At 40.9% G+C, this 24,917-nt stretch overlaps 2 protein-coding genes across 2 annotated transcripts in view; both read left to right on the top strand.

Annotated features, from left to right (window-relative positions):
• The first annotated feature begins 97 nt into the window (after nucleotides 1-97).
• On the top strand, nucleotides 98-18,266 carry pgap3 (post-GPI attachment to proteins phospholipase 3). Its single transcript, XM_066698919.1, has 8 exons — nucleotides 98-471; nucleotides 4,327-4,424; nucleotides 5,223-5,375; nucleotides 6,724-6,786; nucleotides 7,825-7,886; nucleotides 10,796-10,932; nucleotides 11,109-11,313; nucleotides 12,208-18,266. Exons 1-8 carry the CDS (start codon nucleotides 252-254, stop codon nucleotides 12,269-12,271), a joined length of 1,002 nt encoding a protein of 333 aa, XP_066555016.1. The 5' UTR covers nucleotides 98-251; the 3' UTR covers nucleotides 12,272-18,266.
• Nucleotides 18,267-21,063: 2,797 nt separating this feature from the next.
• erbb2 (erb-b2 receptor tyrosine kinase 2) overlaps nucleotides 21,064-24,917 on the top strand; it is a 37,797-nt gene continuing 33,943 nt past the window's right edge. The window contains exon 1 of the mRNA XM_066698918.1: nucleotides 21,064-21,702. Within this exon, the coding sequence (XP_066555015.1) occupies nucleotides 21,630-21,702 (73 nt within the window). The 5' untranslated portion in view covers nucleotides 21,064-21,629. The remainder of the gene's footprint in view (nucleotides 21,703-24,917) is intronic.

Below are 24,917 nucleotides of genomic sequence, written 5' to 3'. Positions count from 1 at the left end.
ACTATGAATATCAGTGTGCCGCTCAGCCGGTGCTGCTCCCCCTGGCGGTCGCAGGCTGCGGGGCGGGCGGGCGCAGCGCGGTGCCTCACGGAGGAAGTGGCGCTGCTGGCGGAGACGCGGTGACGTGTGCGCGGCGTGCTGCTCCGGCGGAGCGGGAGGAGATGTCCGGTGAGACGCGCGGCTCGGTGCGGATGGCTTGATCGCCGTCCGTCTCGACGTGTGCCTTCCCCGCCGTGTTCGCCGGGCCGAGGATGAGTCCGTCCCCGCCGAGGGGCTCGCTGCGGCCCCGTCCCGCTGCCTACGTGCTCGTCTTGGGGAGCTTCCTGCTGCTGGCGACTCGGGTCACCGGGTCCAAGGGTGACAAGGAGCCGTTCTACCTGGACTGTGTGAAGCAGTGCGTCCGGGCCAACTGCACCGGAGCCCGGCTGCGCGGCTTCCAGTCCGCCCAGCCGCCCTACATGGCTCTGACAGGTAAGCCGCGCCGCGCCGCGCCGGGAGGCTGGCGGTGAGGGGTCACTCGGGCTGCTTCTTCCTGGGTCCAGGGTTTGTGTTGCGGAGGCTCATTTCCATGACATGAACGCAGAGCTCGGTCGGGTCAGTTCGTCTTTCCAATTACGGTTCTAATTGAAATCAGATTGTTTCAGCTTCGGTCCCAGTGCATGAGCTGTGGCTGCTGTGCGGTGAGGGTAACATCACTACCATCATTACCATCACTACCATCATTACCATCACTACCATCATTACCATCACTACCATCATTACCATCACTACCATCATTACCATCACTACCATCATTACCATCACTACCATCACTACCATCACTACCATCATTACCATCACTACCATCACTACCATCACTACCATCATTACCATCACTACCATCATTACCATCACTACCATCATTACCATCATTACCATCACTACCATCACTACCATCATTACCATCACTACCATCACTACCATCACTACCATCACTACCATCATTCACCGACGCTGACGATTCTCCTAAACGCACAGCTCTGATTATTAGACTACATTATAATGTATCTTTATTCAAATAAAACGAAAACACGTCTACAGATGTATAATACTATTTAGGGTATACCTTACAACGACTCCACATTGCTTATTAAAATGCTATCAATATTATTGTGATTATTATTTTTTAATTTAGCATCTGTATACAAGCATTATAATTATGGTAACATATCTTTCAACTGCACATGACTTAAATTACAGCTCTCTGGCCTGAATAGCTTGTCTGCTGCACTAAAATGTCTCTAATTCAGTGCAAATTTGAATTATGAAAATGAGTGGATTTGAATTGTGCTGAAATGGAACTTATACAATTCTATACAAACATATCCATAACACTTTTCACAAATTCACAACAAACAATTTAAAGAAAAATGTAAATTCCATTCACATGGACCAGAGAAAATGAATTACTGTACAGTGTATAGTTCTTGAACATACCTGTCTATGCACACACTGCATCAAGTTTCCTATTTTATTTCTATATCAACACGTCATGTCAACAGTAGTATATGAATTCATGAAAAGTATTTTATGTTTCCCCATGCATACATTTACACAGAAATTCACAAATTAAAATAATGTATTTAGTCAGTAATACTGTGCTCTAAACTAGAATTTGCTGGATAGTTTTAACATAGTATAGAAACTCTAGTATAGAAAACCATTCATGAGGGTGATTCTGAGGGCTCTGTGTGTCTCCCTGAAATAAACGCACTTACTTATTTTTCTAATTAACTTATTGATATTAAGTTTCAGAGTTGCACAATGTAGGCTAAGAAATCAGATGAATTAAACACCTGAAATGGATCCAACTGCAGCGGCTGTCTACACAATGGTTGTAGGCTATAATTATTAAGACAATTGATAGTTGCATGGAAGAATTATTGAATGGTTGTGGGTAAGTGGCGGCGTGTTGTCACGACTGATTGTCGCTCTGTTATTAGAGGCAGAGGAGGTTGCGTGTCGCCTGTCCTGTCAGTCTGGTTCAGGCTAAATGCATACAGCTGTAGACCTACTGAACTGGTTGTGTGACATTGAGGATGCTCTCTGGTAGCTTGAATGTAACCCAGCACTATGTTTTTGTGTGTCTGCATGGTTGTTACGTGTCAGTGAGTCTTTTTTTGTTGATGTCTATTTGTCTCGGTATGTGTCTCACGTGTTTTCATGGAAATAGGGACAAAAGACATGAAATCTTTTTATTGACACCAGAGAAAATTATAACAAAAGGTTGATGCCTTAATTCTGTTACAAACACTAAGATGAAACCTCAGACACTGAGGCCTGATTTCCAAAGTAAAGAGAGAGTTATTTGTGAACATATGTTTATGTATAGCATGTGTTGTATTTAAAGTTGAACACAATAGTAATGAAGTCCCCATGAAAACGTAAGACATCATGTTGAATCAGCTGGTCTTACTCGAGCGTTACTCTTTTACCAGCTTTGGAAAGTCAATCCCTTAGTCCAGTGGTTTTCAAACCGGTCCTGGAGTACCCCCTGCCCTGCTGGTTTTTGTTCCAACTGAGGTCTTAATTGCTTAACAAAGCAATATACCATTCAATTAAGTAATTAAGACATAGGTTGGAACAGAAACCAGCAGGGCAAGGGGTACTCCAGGACCGGTTTGAAAACCCCTGCCTTAGTCATACAGGACAGCAAAGTATGCTGCTCCAAAAGGTGCATTATGGGTAGTCTTATGCTTATGGTATATAACTGTGCTCGTGTTTTGTGCATTGTGTTTTTCTGATCTGGGCTTTGTATGTTGTATTTCAGTCTTCCAGCACCATGAGGCAAATTCAATTTAAATGAAAGCCACTTATTGAACAGTCATTCTATTGCAGTACCTTAATCATCTTAATTAGTTATTTTGTTAATACAAATTACTAACATTAGCATGTAGGCTAAATGAACAGAGTGACAACATGACTACTTATTAAATTGTGTCTGTTTTAGACAATATTATAAATAGACAATGAATACATTAAAATGTTTGCTTAGAACATGTATATCATTTGTGAACAGAACAGTTTAGGTTTTTATTTATGATGAAACATACTGAAATCAATATAATTTCTATGTATAGTAGCTATATAAAAAGATAGGCCTATGTAATGTGAAAAAATAAATCGTAAAAAGCTAGTTCTCTAGCAGCACAGATGTGTCACTTAGTGTCAGGAAAGAAAATGTCCAGTGCATTATGTTTTTCTGTTGAATTTAAGCACCATCTTTCATGGAGCTGCTGTTGTGTGAAAATTTCCCATGTGAAGAATCGCTTCTTTCAGCATCCACAAAATTGGCTGATATCTGTTTGCCATTGTTAAGTAGAGAATATTTTTCAGCTTTGATACAAAATTCAAAGACTTTCCACTGCCTTGTTGTATTTCATGGTAGGTATTTGTCCATTTCTGATTTGGAAACGGAGGTTTTCCTAATCAGAACGACACACTTGTTGTGAGTTGCATATCAGAATTTCCTCCTCTCTAATGATGATGATGATGATGTTGTTTTTTACAACAACCATTCTTGGAGTGCAGAGTCACGAATAAAGCAGACATGATGATGATTAAAACATCAACAAGAAAAATATGTGATGAAAAAGTAAAAATGTGTATAAATGACCTAAGAAAGCTTTTCTTCCTGTATTCACTATATAATTTCATTTAATAATTTTCCACAGTCAAAAATAAATGAGTGCTTAAAACTGCTTTAGTGACACCACGTCTGCAGTGACAGCATTCTCCATCTTTCTTTAAACGTGTCAATTTATTAAATGGAAGTGCTACATCTACTCTAATTGTGTTGTTTTTACTCATTAGTCAGAGCCTAGTGTGTTAATTTCTATGTTATTAAGTTAATGTCTTTGTTTTGTTGTACTCGAAAACTTGCAGAGACACCTGTAGGATAACAAATTAATTAAGGTTTTTTTTAAAAAAGGGTCAGGAAAAACTCAATGCCCTTGTGCCCAATTTGCCTAATTTATCGGAAAGATGCTATCAAATTAAGGAGGTGAGGACTGTGTAACATGAATCAAGAAAGGGTGAATACATTTTTAGAAGTAAGGCTTTGACAGAGGCTTACCTCCCTAATGAATACTCGCAACATCCAAGTCTAGTTAGCGTTAACTGTGATATAGTGCAGCAAACATGGATAACATGACTCGCACTAAATCAGATCTTCACTGGGATTTTTTTTGCATGTGTGTGGTGAGTCATACTATCATTGCCAAGTGTGCCTCTCTCAGCGCATCTCCGCACATTTCAGTGTCTCTGCTCATCTCCTCTTTCCCGCAGGCTGGACGTGTCGGGATGATTGCCGTTATCAGTGCATGTGGACCACAGTGGGATTATACCTGGCCGAGGGCTACCGGGTGCCACAGTTCCATGGCAAGGTCAGGCTTTGCCCACCTTGAATAATTCCTCTCTCTTTTTCTCAGATTTATATTTATTTTACAAGAACGTTTGTTTCCACATATGTTAAATATTTTCCTGACTATTTATGGAGGTGTTAAGGTAGCTGGCCATATGGTTATAAATTTGAATCTATTACATTTAAATTTCCCTTAACTTGATTCTGAATAAGTCAGTGTTGATGAATGCACCAAAAGCATCCTAGAAGTGACTTTGTGGTCTCTAGTGCAGGTGTGAAATTGTTTTCCTTCAATCAATCAATATCGAATATAGCCACATTCACAAATGAATTGCCACAGAGCACTTTAGAGAGGAAGTCTATATGAGGCACAGCAGTAGGGAACCATTAAGCACAATTGAGAGAGAACTCACAAACTCGAGAGGGAGAAAATAAATCTCGGGGGTTCAAGACCTAATGATTGGTGGAGTTCAAAGCTTATGTAAATGTTATTATTAGAACTAGGCTGACTTTCCAGTGTATGCACTATACCACAGAAATCTTGTGGTACCCAGTGCCCAGGAAGGCAAGTCCATCCTCAGCATCCTGAATCTGCGGTCCGCCGTGCCTGGTCACTGTCTGCTTTGTCTCTCAGTCTTGGTGTATTTTCTCTGTAGTGAAAGTATAAGTAATGAGCCCCATTCGATTGCTGAGTAGTCCTACTTCATATATTGTAATTTGTCATGTTTAATGAGTGGATCAAATTTTTATAATTAAGAAAATTAGCAAAATATGTAAGCAAGGTGATGGTAAATAAACTCTCTCTTTCTCTCTCTCTCAGTGGCCATTTGCTCGTTTCCTGTGTTTTGAAGAGCCAGCCTCTGCATTGGCGTCTCTCCTGAACGGCCTGGCCTGTCTGCTGATGCTGCTCCGCTACCGCAGCACCGTCCCACGCCAGTCGCCCATGTACCACACCACCACAGCCTTCTCTCTGGTCGGTTGGTCTGTCTGTTTGCTTGGGTTTAAGCTTTCTGTCTGTCTGTCTGTCTGTCTGCCTGTACGTGTGCTGTCTGCTTTTACACTGGCTTTACTGCCTCTAACACGACTGCAGTACTCTCACTGTGCTTTTGATTTGATTATCAGCTTAACAATCTTAATAGAATGGTTTTCAGAGGCTTGCCACTGTTTCTCCATACAAGAACATAAAAACATAGGCACATTAAAAGGTTACAAACCAGAGGAGGCCACTTAAGCATCTTGATTGGTTAGTTGCTTTTAAGTTAATGATACAGAATCAAGCTTCGATCAAAGCCATTGCATTTTTAAAGATGTGAATGGTCGGTTGTTCATGCTGAGTTGGGTGAAGTTAGAGAGCCTCCTTTGATTACATCATAGTATAAGGGTGGCTTTTAAGCAATCAGAATACTTTCAACAAGCCAGCTGTAACACTTTGGGGGAAACGCATTTAAAAATCCTTAATAAAAAAAAAAAAGAAAACATTTAACATGAATTGAAGAAAACAAAATGCTATGGTCCTCTTTTCCAACCCTGGTCTTCAGGAGGGTTGGTTGTGTCTTTTCTGTTTTGTGGTTATATCAAAACCCGATTTTTGGCTTCCATATTCCAAATGGACATGTGTTAAAGGTACTCAGGGGCCGATGATTTAGAGAGACTTATAAAACCTGCAGGACTCCCCAGGAACTGGCACCACTGCTTTCAGATGTGCTTTTGTGACAGAACAGTTGGGCCAGTTGCAATTTGCTCCCGTGCCACTGTTCTGAATAAGCAGATAGAGGCAAAGTATTTGAATACCAGCTATAGACTTCCTTGGAGAATGCTGTTTTTGTTATTTTGGGGATTTGGGAAAACGGGTTGTTGGTGTATGGTATAAACTGCCAAACCATGTGATTCAAACAGACATCCTATGATCCTTGAAGAAACAACTTGAGGTAATCCTTGCATTCACTAGCATATAACCAGATTAGCTAGATGGGCCAAGAGGCCTCATTTAAATTGTATCCTTTCTTATGTTCTTATCTTTGTACTTAATGCAGATCTGGGTACCTGATAAGGTGGAAAGTGCCACCTGCTGTGTCTCACTTGCCTGTGTGCGACTCTGACTCTCTGTACCTCATTAACCTCCACTGCCTTCTCTGTGATTTAACTGTGTCTTTCTGACTGACTGTTTGTGTTTGTCACCAAGCCTGTTTGTCTATCTGTATGTCTGCGTATCTGTGTTTACCTCACCATCACAAATTCTAATGTCTGTGCTCGGGCCATCTGCGTCTGTCTTTCAGTGTGTCTGTCTGTCTGAGCCTTACCGTGTCTGTTTGTCTCGGCAGGTGTCGCTGAACGCCTGGTTCTGGTCCACAGTGTTCCACACACGGGACACCTACTTGACTGAGGTAACACTCACTTCCATGGACGTTTTTGTGCTAATTGTTAACATGTAAAAATATATAATCCAACATGGCCGCCAAATGACGTGGCCCATCAGAATCAGTCTGTTGTTGGAGGTTGGACATGTATGTATACGTGAAGTTTCATTAGTGTGTTGTATTCCAGTGCACAGAAAATGCACATATGTGACACAGCACATATAAATAAATGTATTGGCCCACAGCAGCCAGGTTTTCTTTTAGTTTTTGTTTTTTTTTCACCAGCAGCTGGCCTCTTACTTAAGTGACGCCAAGCCATGTGACCAATCCACTTCATTTGAACTACTATAAATATAGGCCATAAGGGAAGCCTTTGCACTACGTGTCAGATACAGATATATTACAAGTGGTTTCAGAAAATACATTTTTTTTTAAATGTTAAACGCAACATGGCAGCTGTACCATGTGCTCTATGTCTATTGTTTTCAACATAGCAAAATATCCCATGGGTGTTTAATGTTGAATGTAAGTGTGTCAAGTTTCATTACTTTCAGAGCACCAGTGTGGGTTTTAGAGGCTTTGGAAGTTCTGCAAAATAATACAAAAAACTATATAATTATAATCAGAATGAAAACAACAAGGTGAATAATAAGCCATCGAATAAGGAACAATAGTAGGGAACATCATGATGGGGAGCAAATAATTGAAAGCTAGAAAGTACATTATTATTATAATTAATAATATTATAATATTTTAGCAGACATGGTTTAACAATGTCTATAACAGTTTTGCGCATATAAGCCCTACATATTAGAGAAACTCATTTTTGATGTGCATTAACAGAAAAGTACATATCAGTAACAGAATCCCTTTGTGTGTTTTTGAAATGTACTTATTTTACTTTACTTTATATTTAAATCTATATACATCTTCAGTGTAGAGCTCCAGTTGGCAGAAAGACACTACAGTGCTCTGGGAACTGCGCTGAGAGCCCGGTCTAAGTGGGCTGATGACAGTGTAATGGATGCTGGCTGAATGATGCGCTGTCTGTATTGTGTTTTGCAGAAGATGGATTACTTTTGTGCATCTGCAGTTATCCTGTACTCCATCTACCTGTGCTGTGTGAGGTAGGAGGTGCTGTTCTCTTCCAAACCAGCTCTCAGGCCCACATGAATTACTCAATAGGAGGTTTTCTAAGCAGTTGTCTTATTGTGCATGATGTATGTGCACTCACTCAGTGCAACTCAAAACCCAAATGCTGTCAAAGTTAGCAGGTTCTGCATTTCTATCCAAAATGACACGGTCTAAATGTTTCTTTTGGTAGGGTGTTGTTTTTTGGGACTACATTTACATTTTTTTGTTTTATTGATTTGTTATCCTGCTGGTGTCTCGGTAGCTGCTCTAGCTCAACTAAAAGCAGCCATCCTAATGAAATCAACACATTGAGCTCTGACTAATAGAAAATGAAAATAATAATTATGAAGAGCATTTGTGGCTGTCTCATAAATGTATGCATGTAAGGAAAAGTTGAGACTGGTGTCTGACCAGCTGCAGTGTCAGAAAAGCTGTCTAAAGCACTATTTTAATGTTGATAATGGAAAGGTATTAGATTAAATGTTATATATAAACCCCTTCATAAATTGTGGGATGAATATTTACAATTTGCAGCTAAGCAGACAAATATATGCGGCAAAATCACTTCAACATTTGTTATAAGTTTCCAAACTTTTCAGCTGCAATTTAAAGAAAAACGTTGCTGTGAGTCGTCCTTTCCTCTGAAAACAACGGCAAAAAATATTTTGAACTAAATAAACATTTGTACCTTACATACAATATTATGTTATACTTGGTAATATTTTAAAGAAAAAATTACATTTCTGCTGCAAAAATACTACAGTACTTAAGTTCGTTAATCTCCGCTAACATTTTAATACATGTAGCTAAAAGCTAAGGCTTAGCTACATTTTACAAGCATTAAGTGTTAGCGCAGTGTATCCAGCTGCAGTCTCCTCGCACATTCCCTGTCATTGCTCTTAACAAGCTTCGTCATGATTACTTGTCAAAGGTGTTTTAAATTCACAGGAAGGAGCTGATGGAACAAATATAAAAAGCTGATGCAATAAGTATTGTCAACATATGACAAAGCTAATGATGTACTGTACATCCTTGTTGTACCCCAAAAGCTCCAGTAAATAATTCTGTATAGTACTGTCCCTAAACTAGTGGATTATTCTACTGTCACAAACTGTCATCAAATGCCCGATGAAATTTCATATAACAAGGTGTCCGGGATCATGACAGACAATGCCTCACACTGTACTAGAGCATATAATGAGGTTCGGAAGCCACTCTGGTTACATTTCCCCCGTCTGCACAGGTGCAGAGGAGGTGAGTGTTGGATGTTAGATTTAGTCCAATATATGTTAAGGAGTGAGTCTGAGGAGATGTCAATTTTTGAAAAGAAGGTGGTAGCCATGCGAGTGTATCTGGGTGACAGTTTTCCCACCAGGACCAGGGCCATTAGGTTGATATTGGTCCCGGTGGATCAGGGGGTTCTCCAGGACTGGTAATTAACTGTGGTCCACGGTGCTGTAAATCTTAAAAGCATCTCTTTGTTGTTGGGAACTCTCCCGTTGAAGATGTCGATAAGTAACCCTTGTGTCTTAATCAAGAGCTCTACCCACGTTCGGTATCATATTTCCTCCCTAAGTCTTCCTCCGCTGGTGTACTGCAGAGCTCGAGGGATTTTGCAGGGCTTCTAGTTGTGCAGTTAAGGTTATTTGTATGGTCTGTGTAGTTACTTGGCAACTTGCGATAATCTCCCATGCAGCCTGCACTGTATCTAGTCTGAGAACTGAGCCTCTCATGCTATTTCCCAAGAAGTAGATGTCAATTCCCAGTGTCACCAAGAATCTCCCTTTGACTGTAGTGCAGTTCTGGGGTTGTTCAGGCATGGGGTGGTGTTGCCTATGGAGCCTGCTAATCTATATTTCCATGGGTTGTTTATATTTAAGTAGACTGTGCATAGAGCAAAATAGGTGGCCTTGCCTTTAGCGTAATTTAGGACTCTGTCGCATGGACAGAAAGGAACAGATATAATCAATATTAAAACAAACATATTAAATTAAACATAATCACAATTCTTAGTTCTGCAATGAAACATAGATATTACAGTTGAATGAAGTTTTGCTTTTGTTGTCAGGTCAGATTCAGCTTTAAACTTGTCATTTTGATGGCGATCTGATATTGAATGAACATCAACACTCACCACAAAGTGGCGTTTCAGGCTGTGCGAAACCATTTTCATCCTTCCACAGGTAAATCCTTAGCATACTGCCTTATCTGCCTGATCTAAAGCACTGCCGAATTGAGCCGTTTTTGAATCGTTGTTAGACTTCGCCATTTTCCTTCACACTTGGTTCTTTAACTATACTAACAATAGTTTTCAACTGTCTCCTAGCAACAAGCAAGCACACTGAGATGAGAAATGTATGTAATATTTCCCAATTTAACACCAAAGGCTAAAAGAGTGTGAGTTGTTATAAATCAAGTGGAAGCTGAAAGAACGGTTTCTTCCATATGGGCAGATCTTCAAAAAAAACCACTTGTGACATTTGTTTGCTTAATCACATTTTGGACCTGAATTTGTGAAGAATATAAATCACAGAAGTCATGACTGCACTGTCGAGCCTCTGGAAACCAGCTTTCCATACTTACTGCCCATAATTGTTGTCTTTTTCTAATTAGTGAGTGCTTAATGTGTTTATCTCCTTATTTGTACTGGTTTTAGTTGAACTGGAATGGCTACAGAGACACCTCTAAGATTAAGATTGAATTACAGGTTAAGAAACTACTAAGGGAAAACAAAGGGGTCGCTGGCCTGCTGTGAGGGGGATTCCCTATAATGGCCAGAGTTTCACAGAAGCAGTATGCATGGTTATACGTAGGGCTTGTATACAAAAATAAGCATTTACTATACAGGACTTGAACTCACCTTTGTCTCTCTCTCTTTAACCTCCCTTCCCCATCTCTCCAGAACCTTGGGTCTGCGGCGCCCCGGCCTGTCTAGCGTGGTGGGGGTGATCCTTATCCTGGCTTTCACCTCCCATGTCTCCTATCTTACCTTTGTCCGTTTCGACTATGGGTACAACATGGCTGCCAATGCCACCATTGGTAAGGAGGACAGAGAGGGAGAGGCAGAAGATGAGCTGAGGGGGGAGGCAGGATGACGGGAGATGGACAAGAGGCAGTGGGTGGAAGAAGGAGATATGGGGAAATTACAAAGTCTCTCTCTCTCTCTCTCTCTCTCTCTCTCTCTCTCTCTCTCTCTCTCTCTCTCTCTCTGCCAGGCATGATTAACCTGCTATGGTGGCTGTGTTGGTGTTGGGTGAACCGGCGCACACTCCCATACTGGTGGAAATGTGGCGCAGTGGTGGTGCTGCTACACGGGCTGGCATTGCTGGAGCTGTTGGATTTCCCCCCCCTGCTCTGGGTGCTGGACGCCCACGCCATCTGGCATCTCAGCACCGTGCCTGTACACTTCCTCTTCTACAGGTGAGGCACGGCACCAGTGGGGCTCTCCCAGACTGTGATTTGCAGAAAATACTTGCTCTTAACAAGTTCGTAATTTGTGTATAGACTTAACAGTCAGGTTAGACGGTTTTCCAGATATAAAAGTGCTTTACATTATCATGATCTTTGTGTTTTTGTTTATCACAAATATGCAAAAAAAGCTAAATAATTATTAAAAATCTCTCCAAAACAATACACATCAACTCTTGAAGAAGTATTCAAAACCTTCGACTGTTCAATAGCTTTGTGAGAACTGATAAAAAGATACTTATTTTAAAGTCAACATTTATGTCTACCTTGGCCAATAAATCAGTGCAGATTGGAGATCTGAAGATAAGAAGGAAGCACAGCAGAGTAAAAATAGTATCGAGTGCATTTGGATGAAACTGCTCCTTCCTGAAAGGAAATCTACCACTTTAAAAAAAATATATAACCGAAACCTGGTCAATAAATTCAAAAATGATACAGAAACTGCAAACAGCACAAAAAAGCATAGAGCGGTGTATGCTTGGAATAACAAGCAGAGCCAGAAAAACAAATAAATGGATTAGAGAACAAGGGTATGTGAAATAATTGAAAGTGTGAAGATATTAAAACGGCAAGAACAGACCAAAGATGGGCGAAATGAGCTATAGAATGGATCCCAAGAGATTAAAAAAGACCAAGGAAAGATGAGAAGATTAAATCAAAAAGCTTTGCTTGTATGACCTGTTAAAGAGATGCTGTAAACAAGTGGAATCATTTTGAAAAGGTCTTCATCAAGCGGTGGATTGACAATGGCAGATGATATTGATATCTATAATATTTTACACCTCTCCTTTCTATCTCCACCATTTGTCCCCTCCTCCCATTTCTCTCTCTCTCTCTCTGTCTCAGTTTCCTGATTGATGACAGTCTGCACCTTCTCAACACAGAGAAGGCTGGGGTTAAGCTGGAGTAGGAGAGACTACGCCACTTTGCCCACCGCTTCCTGGGGAGCCCTCCAATCAGGGGTCGCAGTAGCTCTCAGAAGTTGGTGGGGATCAGTCTCCCCAGGAACTGCACTTTTTCCTGCTTGAATTGAGTTTTGTTGCCGAATTCTACCTTTTACTTTTTGTATTGTTATGTTTTGTGGGTGTGAAGGGGCGGGGAGGGGAGGGGAGGGGGTGGGCAATGATCTGCATCATCACACTTTTTGTCTTTGATCTTATTTGCATTCACTGAGCTTTGCCTTGAAGAGAACAACAGAGACCTAGTCAGCCAGTGTTTAGCACAGTTCAGCTGGGGATTTACAGTACAGAGAAACCAGTAGATCAGGCCTCTCGTTACATAACAGTTTGATGTTTAAGTTATACGAGTTAAAGGTTATTAGGTGCCCTGGTAGTTTGGCGTACAAGGCGGGTTCTGAGTGATACTGTGCAGGATCCTGCGTTGGAAGAGGCTCCGGTGTTGAGGCTACTGCGAGTCGAAGAAGAGATCCGCTCTGAAACTTCCTGTCCCCTTCCCAGTTATAATAATAATAGCTCTTTTCGGTTCAATGCTTTTATTTTAAGTGCTTCTTATGTTTACAGTTGCCTGTCAGTGAGTCAGTACTGCAGAAGCTCTGGAATTGAACACAGTGAGAGAGGAGGTTCAAAATGTGCAAGCGCTTAGAGATGACGTTTCAATTAGCACAAGTGTAGGAGACGGGGGTACAGCCACTGAGACAGTTGTAGACTGGGTTTACACCGAGACGGATTTGTCAATGGTTGGACCTGGGCTGTGTCTTGCCTTAACCCCTTTCAAATTGTCAGAATCTTTCCTGCACTGTGAGGAGCTCCATTGACTAAATATGGTCATGTGATGTATTACAAAGTACTTTGCCAATGACCTCACTTATGAGGTGCACTGTGATTGGCTGGCCCTATCAATGAAATAGAACATGCACTGTACTGCAATGTTCTTTTTTTTTTTTTTCTTTGACCGAAGAGTAGTTTTATTGTTATGTGATTATTTCAGCTTACACTGAGGGGCAGCCATCCTTAGTCCTAGAGAGTCAACAGGTTTTATAGTTAACTTATAATGTACTCTAAATGACTCGTATGATTTTTATATAACTTGGAAGGCAATTGTTAAATCTTAAAGGCCTGGAGTGGCTATATATGATCATGGAAGCCTGCAGACAGGGAGTTAGATTTTCAGTCCATGTCATTTGTGAATTACTTAATGAATTAAATTGCCTGTTTATCTGATCAAAATGAAATTGCTCCAAGTCTTGTAAAGATAATGAAAGGACATGTGAAACCCACTGGATTGTAGCTTCCCACGATCTGTCTTTAAGGGACACTGAAATGCAGTTGTGCAATGCTGCCAGTAGAGGGTGGCCTTCTCCACTGTGTCCTTCTCTGCAGTCCAGCACTGAGCCAGAGACCTTCAGCACTGTCTCCTGTGCAATCAGCATCGTCAAGCTTAATTATCAAATTAAACCCTTAACTGAACTGATCATTTGTTTGCTTACATGTCATTAAATTATTGTCAGTTCTTAAAAAAAATATTTGTAAAGATCTATAAAAGGGGTATCTGCGGTCCTGGAGGCTCTTGTCTCCAAACTCAAAAATACTGTGAGGATGCCATATCTTGAGTAATAAACATAAGTTAAGTGATCAGCTGAAAAAATTAAATGTGAAAATCTTACATAAGTCTCAGAAAAAGAAAACTGAGTAATTGAGAGCTCCTGTTGGAAGAAAATACATCAAGAGACAGTGTGTCCACTCAGGACTCAGGACAGGACTGGAGTTTGACACTCCACTATAGAATTTGTAATGTTTATATATAAAGTAAGTTACTATTTCATATTCTATTGATGAGTGTATATGAAACCTTCAAAGTCCAATATCAGATTGAGATCCTGTCCTGCAGTAGGGACTGACGTGCCTTTGAGTAGGAAGAAACAAGAGGGCTCTTTTGGATGGGTGACTTGAGTCTCTGTTGTCCTCCTTTTGAGATGTTTTGCCTGCTATGAATTTCGTTGCTGCTTCTTTTCTCATGATTATTGTTCTGATATTGATTAACACTGCTTTCCTTACGTGAGGTTGGAAATCGGTCTCGGGCTACACAGTAGCTTCGGTTGGTTAATGTGTTATGGGCTGTGGGGTCCTGTATTTACACAAACACCGATGGTGGAACCTTGAAGTTTTGCGATCTCTTTTGAAGATAGTTTTCATAAAAGTGGAGTTGAAATATTTGCTCTTCATCATCAGAGCAATTCACATGATAGCACTGACATGAAAACACATGAAACGGGTGTCATGAAAATAAAAATAAATGCAACGGAACTGCTGTGCCATGGGAGACCTATTTCTATCCATATTAATCGGTGTGTTATGATTTTTTTAGGGGGTGGGGGTGGGGAGGGTGGTTGACCAAATGGATTATTCTCATTCACCTGGACTGCCTTTATTTTAGCGGGGACTGGAAGGGGCTGTGAAGGGGGTCTCGGACCAGAAGACCCCATTGTTCTTGCAGAGTGTGCTGTGTATGTGTGTGTGTGTGCGTGTCTGTACAGAAACCATGTGCTTGCAGTTGTTCTGGGGTGTGTCTGTGTGTGTGGCAGCACCCGTGTATGTGTGTGTCGGTGTCTTGCTGTTCAGGAGCTAGGTAGGGGGCTGAGGTGATCTGTGTGCCAATGTGTGCATGCACGCACAATATTGCTCAGCAGGCCCGGATGGAGGAGGTTTCTGTTTTCTTAAATTGGCTGCCATCTAATAGTGAGCCGAACTTCACCCTGGTTTCCACTTGAGGCCTCAGATCCACACTCCTGTCCCAATGTTGCCTTGAAGGTACACTGTCCACAGAGGAAGAGATGCCTTTTCATTGCTGTAGTATAATTGTTTAATTGAATGGATATTACATATATTTGATGACCTTATTAAAATGTCCTCCTACGCTGTTGAGATTATAGTTTGCTCATTGTTCTGCTGTACAAACCTTTTTCACCAGTGCTCAAAAAATCCACTTTCACCATTATTTGCAATACGTAACCAAACTACCTGATCCCAAAGGGTTTGTGTCAGTCGTATGATCTGTCTGCTAACGCTGCATGTCTGTGTTTCTTCCTAGAGACCCAGCGACTACAATCGGTCCGCATATGGACTGGGATTGTATTAGTCTAATGCTCCTTCACTCAGACTAGGATGACCATATTACTATATAATCCCATAGACACGTGGAGCTTTCACCAAAACTGAATGAAATGAACTCCCAAATTATTACAGATTTGACCAGAAAAATACTGATTTTAAATGATAAATGGTGTACACCAAAAACTTTTTCAATCTTCCTGGGACCAACCAGACCGAATCAAGTGCTGATCAGTGATTCTAAAGTGATCAGAAAAAAACATGCACATTGGCAACTACCAGAGCACAATTAAGAATTTGGCATACTTGGCACCTAAAAGTCCTTTCTAGATCTATTCCAATCAAATTAGAATAACTTGATGTAAATGGATGAATGTTCTAACTTTACATGTTCATTTATTTATGTTTCAAGGAAATATTAACATCACAATCTTGTCCTAAAGTAGCCCAGGGATTATGGAGTAATTTGGTCACCCTACTCAATGCCAACTTGAAGTAGGCAGAGGCAAGGATGTTTCTAAGTGGTCCCACAGTGGTTTGATTTACAGACAGCTCCCGTAAGATCCATAAGATCGTTTATGGAGTTACAGCGTTGTGAGTTCAGAAGAAATGGTCTGATTATTAATGCAGGTCAGCATAGTTCAATTGGGAAACTGCTTTTGCTATCCCACAGAGGCCCTCCTCCTCCATCTTTTTACTCAGCATCACTTTTACCTGGCCTGTTTTACTTCATACTTACCGCCTAATCACAAGGAGGTATCTTTGTGCCTGTGGATATGCCGTGTGGATGAGTATGTTTTAGTGCTCAATCAGTATGTTTTTCTGTGTATCCTTGTGTATTTTTTGTGTAACACTGGGTTGCATTTAGGCTGCCCCTTTCAGTGCATATTTTTTTGATGCACAGAAATCACACAACTAAAACAAGCCTTTTAAACTTTTGTTTTGGTAGATTAAATCTATTAATTATTCATCACACCAGGCTGTTAAGCAAGTTACCATTTGTTTTGCTTTCGCTGGAAGCAAAAACCTTTGCGGTGAAGGGGTTTAAAGATTTTTTTTGTGTGCCAGATTAGAACATGTAGCTTAAAGGCACATATCTGAAAAACAGGTCTCATTTGTCAGTTTCATGGAATATAATGGTACAAGGCAAATGTTAGTTTAAGAATCGACATTAATTAGTTAATAAATTAAACATAGGTAACACAGATAGTGACCCCTCCCCCAGCTAAACTGATAACAGTTAGCAGGTGTCAAAGTCTGTGTAAGCAATTCACAAGGTAAATATGATGTAATAGACATTTCTGTGGTTCCAATAAATAAATGTTGCAATAAATGTTCTGTTTTAGTCAGCTCCACCTGATATCTGATATCGGTATTCCCATGTGTCCTGGAACTCTGGAAGAATGTCCAGTTAATTTCTAAGTCTGTAAACTCGTAAAGGTCAGAAATGAAGGGTGTGAGGGCAAAACTGATGCCTGGACCATTTAGTAAGGTGATTATGACCAATTTGTGTGCCAAAATAATCTTGGGTGAATACTGAATAATATCCAGACAATATCCAATCTGTTTTTAATTGCCCCAAATCTGGTGCCTTTGAGATTGTTTGCCTTTTGTATGTATGTGTAAATGTCTGGCGTTACAGTGCGTGATTGTACAGTTATTGCGCTGATGTTTTCTGCTAGGGGAATTAGAATAATATTGCCTGAGAGGATTAACACTGAAACCATAAAGAACAGGCTACTAAGACTGTAGAAATCAACAGCATTCATCTGGAGAGTGAGAAAAGTCATGCTTAACATTGTTTTTGGTTTTGTTTCTTGTTGTTATTCTTGTGTGATACAGTTTCAGCTAAAAGTAATATTTCACATTTCTTATCTGTGACTTTATGAGAAAGTATTGATTTTGTGCAGCTGTAATATGAGGTTCAGTGTGTCTTTGGGGTTGTGTGTCAGGTGGTGCTGCAGAGATTGTGTGTGTGAGAGTGCCAGCTAGGTTGACTGTTTTGCAGAGAGAAAAGAAAAAGGAATAGAGCTTGGGATTGTGCCTGTGAGAGCAACAGTCTGTTTCTAAGTAGGAACACTGTCAGAGACACAGGGCTCGACTGTAACAAATTCCCATGGTGTCTGTGTGAGTCTGCATGTCTAACTCCAGGGGCTTTGTGTGCTGTATGTGTGAGGACATGAGTGGATCAGCTAGGATGGAGTGTGGTAGAGTGAGGGTAAATATAGCAGCTCTGAGAGCCTGAGATAAAGAGGGTGAGACAAAGAGAGGGTCAGGGGTTGGGGGTCTAGGGGCAGGGTGGTGGAATGTCAGACTGACTGACGAGGGACACAAAGACTTTCCATTCAGACAGTGTGGATCTGAGGTTTCCTTATTTCCTGCATGCCGTGTGTCAACTTCCATAATTCATCTGTGGCTTTATACCTTAAACAGCAGGTGGATTCTCCTATAGGGCCTTTATAGAGGCCCCATGGTGGGGCAACGCTGTTTCTGGAGATCCACAATCCTTATATGTCTCTTTAGATCATAAATCACTGAATACCTTGAACACATGGTCATTTAGACTAATTAAGCTAAATAAGTCACTTAAGAAATTAACAGAAGTGTGGCTTTCCGGGACCAGAGTTGGGCACCCTGCTACAGACCCTCCCCATCTGGCCAGCATGCCAGGGACCTGATGCTCAGTGGTGCTCCCTTCCTGCCACATTGCATATTATAATTTTATTCTTTGCGAATGAATAACCTGTGTATATCCAGTGGTTGTATTGAAAAGAGCTTCAAAATCAGAACCAACTCTAAATTAAATTGAAAAATAAAGTGTATTCTGTTATTAAACCATCCCCTTCTTTCCTGATCATTTTGTTCCTCTTTCTCTCTCTCTCTCTCTCTCTCCTCCTAGAGATCTCTTATAGGATCTATTTTTTTTCTGGAATTGTAACATGGTAGTAACTACTGTGGGAAATGATAATTGTTATATTAAATTCTATTTTTTTACTATTTGGTAATAGTAATAAACCATGATACTGTATTACTAGTAGTTACTGCAGATTAAATCAGTAAAATGAGCAGCAGTTTCCTTCTCCTCAAAGACTGTTGCAGTTATCAGATACTATCAGACATTGCAGGCTAGCACCCCAGCTCAATATCTCTCATGTATATGCTAGCTACTCAAGCGGTTAACTTTTACTTTTCAAATAAACAGAAAACACACTCAACATGGGCTCTGTGGTAAAGGGTGGGAATGAATCACACTACAATTCTGACCTGTTACCGCAGCACAATCCAGGCCTACACCAGCCACCCACAGACCTGGCTCCCTCAGGGTTAAGGGCCCCCCTGGGCTCTAAATTCTTTATCTTTTTTAATACAGTACATATAGAAAATGTGCAAAGGTACCCTTAAAGTTGAGGCTTCCCTTGTGACGAGACTAAAGTGATGTTTTTAGATGTCTAGCAATATGCCCTATAGTATTATACAACAAAATGTTTGCACGCCTGTTTAAAGTTCCAGCACATTGTCTTGCAAAAGTAATCAGACCCTACTTAGGAAAGAACATCTAAAATGAGATCATTGATCTTTTAGCCACTGAGATTCAAGAATCAATTCTGTCCATGCTCAGATCTGCAAAAAGCGTTTCAATTATCTTAAACTGTACACCCAACAAGAGCAAAAGAGAACAGAGGACTATGATTCTGTAATTTATTTCAGTTAACTAAAATGAAGATGAGAAGATGGGCATAGACATGGGTGACTTCCTGTTCTATTTGAGATATCTCAAATTCAAGTTTAGATATCTTGAAATGGAGTCTGTTTTACGCAGTTTGAGTTATCTCTAAATGACCATTTGCCTTGCCATACATAGAAACAGCACTGCAGTCCCTCCAATTAACACAGTCCTTAAAGATCCCAGATTGCTAGACTATAGTTCTATATCATCACTGTGAAAACAACATTCATTTGTGAAGTCACATACTTAACCATGCTAACAAAGCATGTTATGTGTAGATCGTATCACAGAACTGTCATTCCTGCTTGAACCCACATTTCTTTTTAATAGCAATTTCTTGTCATCATATTGTAATTGATTCAGCATAGAGTTTGTGAAACTGCCATATTACCTGTAAAATTGTTATTTTGTCGTGTTTGCTTGGCTTCTGTGTTAAAGTGGGTATACCATCTTAAATATTATAATTCAGGATGATTGACAACTAGGTTCCCAGTCAAATGTAAAGTCCCGTTTGAGGCCTTGTCTGATTGGTTGCTATTCTGGTAGCAAAGGAGGGCGGGAGGCAGAGCAGACAAGGGAGGCACTCGACGCGCTGGGGGAGTCAGGGAAGTGTGGGCTCTGCAGGGAGACGGTTAAGGGAAGGGGAACGGGCTGGCAATACACCTTTCTTTATATGTCGGCGGCAAGATTTAAGATTAAAAACAGTAGCCGCTGGTTAAGGATAGATGCTTTTTATGGGCTATAACAGAGGTTCCCAACCCGGTCCTGGAGGACCCCCTAGCCTGCTGGTTTTTGTTCCAACCGAGCTCTTAATTATATAATTGAGACTTATATTGCCTTGTTAGTTCAATTAAGCAATTACGATCTCGGTTGGAACAAAAACCATCAGGACATTGGGAACCCCTGGTCTAAAAGAAGCAGGTGTGTTCTCTACTGAGTGTTTTGATAATTTGCTTCATTCTGTTCAAAAGCGTTAACTATGCAATTAGTGTCCAATGTCAGTGTGTTGAATTGTACATTTTCCTTGTTTCAAAATATATATATATTGGGAAGATTTGTGTTATTTTATGCAAAATGAATGTTTGACTGCTAAAGAAAAGGCTGTCACCCTCTCAAAATAACCACATAAAGCATACTGATGTTATTGAAAAGAACCCACTCTCTTGATAAAGTATTTGAAGTTATAAACCTATAGGTTGTGACACAGCTCATACTTATAATACAATATAATACTCAATAAAATAATTCCTGTAAGGGTAGAAATCCAACATATTTTACCCCTAAACGTCACCCAGACACAATCTACGATTGGTATGCAAGGCTGCTCTAAAGTGTTTTCTTTCTTCTTTAATCCAGTTTGGCTGCTTTGCACACACCAGATTTACATTGAATGCACCAACAACCTGTAATGCATTAATAGCTATGCCTTGCACAGCCGCCTAGCCGCCCAGAGCAGGTCCACTGGGTGTCACTTGACTTCGTGCTTTGAAATGCACAAAACAAAACTGCAAGCTAACTGCATTTAATTTGTATATTTGTGTGCATGCATTTGTCTCACAGCCTTATCCAAGGTGATTTGCATTTAATAACTCCATCAGAGGCCAAAATGACAAATCCTTCAGCCTGGGAGTATTAGTAATACATTCATGATTCGTAATTATGATGATGTGTATTCATTTAAACTTTGCAACCAACCAACAATAGTGAATTATTGTGGATAGCTAATGCAAATTTCCAGATTAAAACCCCCTAAACACTAAATCCCAGTTTTCTCTGTGTAAACTGCAGTGCCATGAAGTGTAACAAAACACCCCGGAGAGCTGAGATTTGAAAGTTACTGCAGCTCGTACTTTGGCCAGCAGTTGGGGGGGGAGGGAGAGACTCGGAGAACTGGAGTTATAGCCTATATAGGTTATTCTTCCACAGGGCCAGGGAGGTAGGGGGTCAAATTTCATCTAATAAAAGTGCGAGAATCAAAACAGGACCAGATAAGAGTGGATTGTGTAATGTGGAAAAGGAGACGAACAAATGAACGCAATTGCTCTGGACGAGCTAAGGCGCCGTGACGGGGAGACGGTATTATGATTGATAACTGAAGATCGCACTTGGAGGGGGTAAGCAGCATAGACTAGGCATGTGCAAACCCCATTGCAGCTCTCTCCCCTCACTCTTTGCAAACGAGGTGTCCCCAGTGCCGAGCTTGCGCTGTGTCGGTCTTCTCCCTCCGCAGACGTTGTAACTTCTGAGTAAGTGCAACTCAATGCGCCGCTGCCACTCCCAGTGCAGCCTGGCGCGCACGTACTCCCACTCCAGCCTCCCGACTACAAGGAAGAAGGGACGGAGTGAGGAAGTGCTGGGGCTGCAACAACCCTAACCCTGCTCGGCCAGCCCTCGGAAAAGTTTGCTGGCTGCGGAAATACAGAGGTCGGTGTCGAAAACGCGCTATGGAATAGGGGCTCGGGGCGGAGAAGACCATGGACTCGCCGGGAGGAAGTTTTGTGCTGCTCGCCCTGCTGCTCCGGATTGCGGGCACAAGGGGCAGAGAAGGTGGGTGACTTTGAAACCTTGTTCGGGAAACTGGGAGCGACAGAAACCAGGCGGAGGGAGAGGGACGAGACGAGAGGGGACGGGGGGACACAATGTAGCCACACGACTCGTCCGACACTGCTGTGTGCCGCACGAACCCCGACCCGTACAGCCCGTACAGCCCGTACAGCAAGGCACTGCAAATCTGTGCTGCCAGCCGCCGAGATTCACATTTTACATGTGTGAACAACACAGCGTAGTGAGGGCTGTTTGAAAACCTCTGAGTGACAGCAGCACCGACAATATCGCGACGAATGCCATTCTCTAGTCAACAAGAAAGTATCCCGTCGTGCCTCTAATCTTGGAAACCAGTTCTGACATTTAATTACAACCCTGCGTGGAGACGGCCAATGCTGTATGGCGCATATTGACCAGGGTAATTAGACCCAGGTTTCCAATGAAGCCGAGGACTGATTGAAAAACGAATAAACACACATGGGAATAAACTCCGCAGTACATACATGAAATAAGCTACATCCATGCACAACAGTCAGAGTGGATACAATGTATCATTTGATGTCGTAGTCTTGGCTAATTGGCGTTTTGACTTTAGCAGTGTTATATGTTTCCACGTCAGATACTACTACATTTCATGTTTTTTCTTCTTAAGACACAAAAGACTGCATGCAAGTGCGAAAAAGCGTGGAGAGCTCGGACTCTGCATGCCCCCCTAATTAATAGCCCACTTATAGATGCGTATAACTTCCTGTGTACAGTCATTTCTTTGTGGATGCGGACAGAATGGAAACCCTCCGCAGCACGTCGATCTTACTTTCGCACCCTGTCCCTGCCCTACTGTTGAAAACGATAAAACACCTTTATATTCCCAAAACGTTCTCCTAATGTAATTGTATTCCACACACACAATTCCAGTTACGTCCAATATGACTTTTTGGCTTTTTCTTTTCTTTTCTTTCTTTCTTTACCTCTGTCTTGTCTTTACAGTTGACTGAAATTGAAACCCACATACAAGTCATTCTAGAAGCTGTTCTCAGTGAAACACACACACACAAATCAGCAAAATGTATTACATTCGTTATCATCATCATCATCATCATCATTTTCTGCCTGTCAGCCAGCCAGTTGAGTCACTGTTTGATGAAGGCCTCACCAGGATTGCTGTCGATTATTTGACTTTGTCTGTATTAATTTTGCATACAATAATTATCAACTTCACCTTCCTTTTCCTCAGGGGATTTTGTTGTTGTATTTGTATTTTTAAATAGTGGTCTACTAGCAATACGTCCAACCAACTGACAGCACAAACTTTCATGTTCGCTCTTTCGCATGTGTTATAATTACAATCATACATCTTCATGTTACACATTGCAGTTACACATCTCAAGATTTTTTGACTCTTTATTAATTTTTGTATAAATTATATTTGTTTGGATTAATTTCCCAGCTTTAAATGCAGTTAACACATTTAGCACACATTTTGGTGAAAGGTTTTTCATTTGAAGGCACAAAGAGAGTTTAGGTTTGAAAATTAAAATGAGTATTCCAGCCAAGTACTCCAGCCAATTTTTGTGCTCATATTTATGTTGCACTTCTTTTGACCAGTGGTTTATATTCTGCCCTAGATGTTTGAAATTGTCCTCATCTTCATAAAAGTTTTAACAGTTATTAACTGTTTTTTATGTAAAGGTACAGAAGGGTAACTTTTTGTTGCAGGATCCCTATACACGTTTTATTCACAGTACTCTATACTGTGATATACACAGGCAAACTTCCATTGAGCAGTACTGTGCAGTAGGCTACCTGCCAGTACTGATCAGTCACTACGGTGTCAATCAGCTGACAGTTACTGTGTATTCAGCTGATCATTTCTAATCATTACAAGGTCTATATGGACACATCCTGTAAGGTATGCTTTTAGAGTTTGCTGGGCTGGTCTTTTAGTCAACCAAGTGTTCAAAAATAACTATTTAAAGCAGAATTCTTAGTTATATATAATATGTTTTTTAGTTCAAGATTATCTTGAAAATTAGGCCTACCACAGCAGAGAAACAGTATCCTACTGTAAAAGACTATTCTTTGTGTATAACTGCTGGAATAGTTCACCATCTGCACATTCTTTCTGTACTCCAAGAAACTGAAAGAAATTTAGAGCTGTTTATTGGTGTTAACATTTTGTATTGTGTCTTAGTTATTCAGTGGACATTACCATACTGTGCGATGGTAAATATCTTCCCCTCCACACTTCTTTCAGTTTGGCATTTTAGGATCCTTTGCAGGAGCTCAGAAATGTATTTTGCAAATGACTCATGGGAAGTACACAAACTGCAGATTTTAGTTTAGAACACACAGACTCCCAAACACCAATGCAGGGCACTGAATTTAAAAGTAAGTAATAGTCAGTGATTGTATTTAGATATGGATATGGATATTTTTATAGTGGATTGGTAATTGGTTAGTGATTGGAAGGCAGCTGAGGCGTTGTGACAGTTTCATAATGCGGGGTAACCTTTATTGGTTATGTATACTGGCCAAGCTGTCAGAGTGGATAAAGACCATAGAGGATTATATGGAAAGCCTGTTAGCACTTTTGTAGTTAGTCACATCACTATATAACAACAGCATATCATTCTATACAATCCTCACAGTGAGATATGCAGCAAGAAGAGCTTTGTGAGAAGACAGCAGAAACAGATAATTTAAATATATTTTATCAAAAGGACGGCATGTATTGTGATGGTGGGCTTTCCCTACTAGATCAACATTCATTGCTCTGCAGCTTTCACTTTTAGTTTGCTCTTGATGATGAGAAATACCCAGTTCCTGCAAATTGCCAAATCTTTACCTACTAATCTAATAGGGCATTTGGCCAAGGTTGCTTTAAAACACTGGCACTGATCCCCATTCTAGACCTTCCTTCCCCCACCCCCTTCAAAGTCAACATTAAACTCTAGCAATATAACCTTGGAACTTTTTTTTTTCTCTTGCTGTGTTTATGGCCTTCAGACCTGATTATCGAAAGTCTGCTGCCAAGAGGGAGAGGGAGAGAGAGCGCATTTAATGTTTCTGTCTACCTACTTAAGTGAGGTTCTTTCTCCTTGGACATCCTATGACACACATTATGGCAGCCTGTGCATTTGATGCTCCTTATATATCCGTCAGGGAGGGCAGGTCAGCAATCACAATCCAAGTCAGGCATGAGTATCTTTTTTTTTACA

The sequence above is a fragment of the Amia ocellicauda genome, chromosome 3 (genome assembly GCF_036373705.1).
Source record: "Amia ocellicauda isolate fAmiCal2 chromosome 3, fAmiCal2.hap1, whole genome shotgun sequence".
In the NCBI taxonomy this organism is placed as follows: domain Eukaryota; kingdom Metazoa; phylum Chordata; class Actinopteri; order Amiiformes; family Amiidae; genus Amia; species Amia ocellicauda.
The sequence above is the reverse complement of the archived record's forward strand: the minus strand, read 5'-3'. Positions and strand labels throughout refer to the sequence as shown.